The sequence below is a fragment of the Marmota marmota genome, unplaced genomic scaffold, assembly GCF_001458135.2.
Source record: "Marmota marmota marmota unplaced genomic scaffold, marMar, whole genome shotgun sequence".
In the NCBI taxonomy this organism is placed as follows: Eukaryota; Metazoa; Chordata; class Mammalia; order Rodentia; family Sciuridae; genus Marmota; species Marmota marmota.
Window position 1 is genome coordinate 2,475,941 of NW_026000101.1, and position 3,713 is coordinate 2,479,653.

At 39.2% G+C, this 3,713-nt stretch overlaps 1 protein-coding gene across 1 annotated transcript in view; it reads left to right on the plus strand.

The window, feature by feature from the left end:
* Positions 1 to 3,713, plus strand: part of Shoc1 (shortage in chiasmata 1) — a 77,777-nt gene that overhangs the window by 40,011 nt on the left and 34,053 nt on the right. The window contains exons 13-14 of the mRNA XM_015492202.2: positions 1,386 to 1,505; positions 2,914 to 3,087. Of these exons, the coding sequence (XP_015347688.2) occupies positions 1,386 to 1,505; positions 2,914 to 3,087 (294 nt within the window). The remainder of the gene's footprint in view (positions 1 to 1,385; positions 1,506 to 2,913; positions 3,088 to 3,713) is intronic.

Here is a 3,713-nt window from a genome sequence, read left to right on the forward strand (position 1 = left end):
CAACCATTTTTCCCAGTTTGCCTGAGAAATTTCTAGGGATAGGCAGCTTGAAACAAAAACAAAATAAATCACAACAGGAACACATTGTTTTTTGAATTGATCACCCATTCTCTCGCCTTCCCTCAGGGGCAAGCAATTTCAATTACCTCCAAGTTTCAGATGTTCCCCGAACGAGCCGCCAAATGCCACAGTCTGGCTGGGCACAAATGCCGCAGTCTGGCTGGGCACACAATCACGAGCCACCACACAGCTTGTAGATTCAAACAGCAACTCTTTATTCCCGAACTCACACCAGCCGTCTACAATCACGTTCTGGGGAAATCCAAGTTCTCTGCCCAAATCCACGTTCTCTGCCCAAATCCACCTCCACTGGGCATCTGTCTCCCAAAAAATACTGTCTGAATCCCGGGAGAACTCAAGGGGAACTCAGGCAGCAGGGTACGCCCTATTCCCAGCAGGAATAATCTTAAACCTTAAACCTGGAACCTAAACCGGGAACGCCCTAATCCGCCTTGGTCCTTGAGCAAGGTCACCTACATTCAATGTCACTGCAACATGGGGTACGCTGGCAAGGAAATTGTCATACCCACTTGGCTAATGGCTCCCAGCAATAAATAATATTTTACTTCTTGTTTTATTTTGTAGTTGCTTCAAGGACAAGAAATGTTACAACAATTAATATTACTTGATTATATCTTTTTAAATTATAGATAATTGAAAGTATTACTTGAAATTAATAACAATCTAGTTTAGGATATACTCCATTATTATATTTTTAACCATGTATTTAAATCTTGTATATTAAAATTTCTCAAGATGGCAATATATTTCTAAAATTATCTTATAATCATATTATAGATGGATGACATTACTTTCTAGTTAATGTAACTACACACACACACACACACACACACACATATATATATATATATATATATATATATATATATATGAACACATACATATATATATGAGGACTCAGATATATACAATACCTAGGAAAGAGGAAATAAAACTAACATTTATTGAACTCTCTGTGCCAGGCACCAAATTATATATTAGAGAGAAACATGATGTGATTGCTGATCTTGAGACGCTCACAGGTACTTGGTGTTTAATCTTTATAACAATCCTTAAAATAGGTATTTTTGTCCATATTTTACATATTTTTGTCCATATTTCACAATTTTATCATTTATCTTTCTCTCCAGCATAGTGTTGTAATAGCTCTATTGATATGAAGAGTTTGTTCAATTTAATACTGATGTATTGCAGTGAAGAAGTTTAGCAACTATGATCATATTTTAGAAAAAAGTATTAAAGCTTAATTAAAGCATGAAGTTTCTCCTGAACAATGCAAATTAATTTTTTGTTAGAATTTCAAGATAAAGAAGAATATTCTACAACTCTTCAAGAACAAAGTCCTGTTGTTTCCATTAATAAAACTCCAGAGAAAATAAATGAGAAAAGGGAAGTGGATGATGTCCTTGAAGTTCAAGCATCAGGTATGCTACCTTTAAAATACATTCAAAATTATTTGAGAGCTGTTCCCTGTATGTCTAGGACAAATTTTATTTTCCATGTAATTTTCTTTACTTATTTCAGAAAGTTCTTCATTCCACTTCTCATTTCAAGTTATTTCCAGTCCTGGCATGCCCTGTTTACTGCCTCAGCCCCTCCTCATTACCCTACTCCAGTCCAATAATTGTTAATTCTTCTTTCATTAAAACTGCTACTGCCTTCCTACATCCATCAAAGTAAAAAAAATTCCAACTGTCAGGCTCTACTGCCCAGTCTGGAAAATGAACTGCAAATGGTTGCTCTCTGTTTTCTTAGTCACTATCAAAGTTATGTAAATTAGTTACTGTTGATTCCTGTGTTGATTAAATTTTTTTTGCTGTAAAGTACAATGTTATTGGACTCCAGAAGCATAACCTGTTTAAGAATACCAAGCTCGTTATTAAAATCAGCAAGGAAACATGACACTAGTTCCCAAATACCTTTCTTTCTTTTGGTTCAATTTTATTTATGGCCTCCAGAAGATTATGCCCATCTTTAGTGGTATTCTAGTGAAAACTAGAAATAACTTGTCATTGCTACAAACCTGGCTTGAGTTTGTAATCTTATAATGGAAGAGGGAAAAAAAAATATTATGTGGTCCACCATGCGACCAGCGCACTGGTTTCATTAATGAGGTTCTTGGCATAAAAGTTAGCTAGCGAGATCGAAATAAAACACACAGACTCAGTTACCTTTTTCTATGACCAGGTCTGAGAGGGCTCCCCTCTCTGGTTTTCACCTCGAACCACCCGGTAGGGCAGCAAGGATTACTGAGGGCTAGCAGGAGAGAGAGAGAGGGAGCACACCAGGGAGTAGCCTTTTATTGGGGAACAAGAAATTCAGGGGAGAATTCCATCCAATGAAGGTTGAGGGGGGCCGCACTCCAAAGTCAGGGTCAGTGATTGGCCCCCGGGGTCAGTGGTCAGTCACACCCCCACACGGACAGGCTCTCTCATCAGGAGAGGGCCGGGAAAGCTCCGACACAGATTAGCCAGAGCGCCTCAGACCCAAACCGGGAGTTGTCCAGTCACGTGTGAGAATGGCTCTCCACAATGTGGGTCTCTTTTTAAGGCTCTTTATACTTGCTATGTTAAATTAGTTACTAAATAAATCCTTTCTAATAAGTACTATAGCCATAAAATTATATAATTCTATGAGGATTTTTTGTGTGTATTTACTATTCTATAGAATAAATATCTTAAAATAAATATCTATACTGTCTCATGATTTTTAACTCATAAAATAATTTGGATATAAGTTCAGGTTTCTATGAAGTAACATGTTTAGTTGTTTTATCAAAAAGAGCATATCATTCTTATAAAAATATTGCTTTTAATGCTTTTATTTTTGCAGATAGCCAATGCCAGGCATACTATTTCCTAGAAGCAGCCGCTGCTCCTATCTTAAAAAAACTTGTATGCCTCTGTGCCCTCTCAGCTAATTGGAAATTTGCCACTGTTATTTTTGACCAAACAAGGTTCTTTTTAAAGGAACAAGAAAAAATACTAAGTGATGCCATTCACCAAGGTTAGTACAAATCAAATTTGCATGATTTAGAATGGGAGAAAACTGGAAATCTATATGTAGAAGAATGACACTTAACCCTTATCCCCCACCCTTCACAAAACTCAACTCAAAATGGATCAAAGACCTAGGAATTAGGCCAGAGATCCTGTACCTGTTAGAAGAAAATGTAGGCCCACCACTTCAATAAATTGGCTCAGGAACTGACTTCCTTAACAAGACTCCTAAAGAACAGGAGGTAAAATTTAAAAATCAATAAATGGGATGTTATAAAATTAAAGTTTCTTCACTGCAAAGGAACCAATCAAGAGCATGAAGAGAGAGAGCTTCCAATCACTCCTGCAAGGTAGGCGGGCCTGCGACCCACCAGCAGAAGAGGAGCAGCTGCCTGCTGAGAGGCAGAGCCGCCCCCTCCCCCTGCACTGGCAAGGTAGAGGGAACTGTGACCATCCACAGAGCAGGCCCAGCGGCCTGCTGAGGGGCAGAGCTGCCCCCCACCCCCAGCGCCTGCCAGGTAGGCGGAACGGTGACCACCGGCAGAAAAGGCCCAGTGGCCCACAGCTGAACAGAGCTTCCAATCACTCCTGCAAGGTAGGCGGGCCTGCGACCCACCAGCAGAAGAGGAGCAG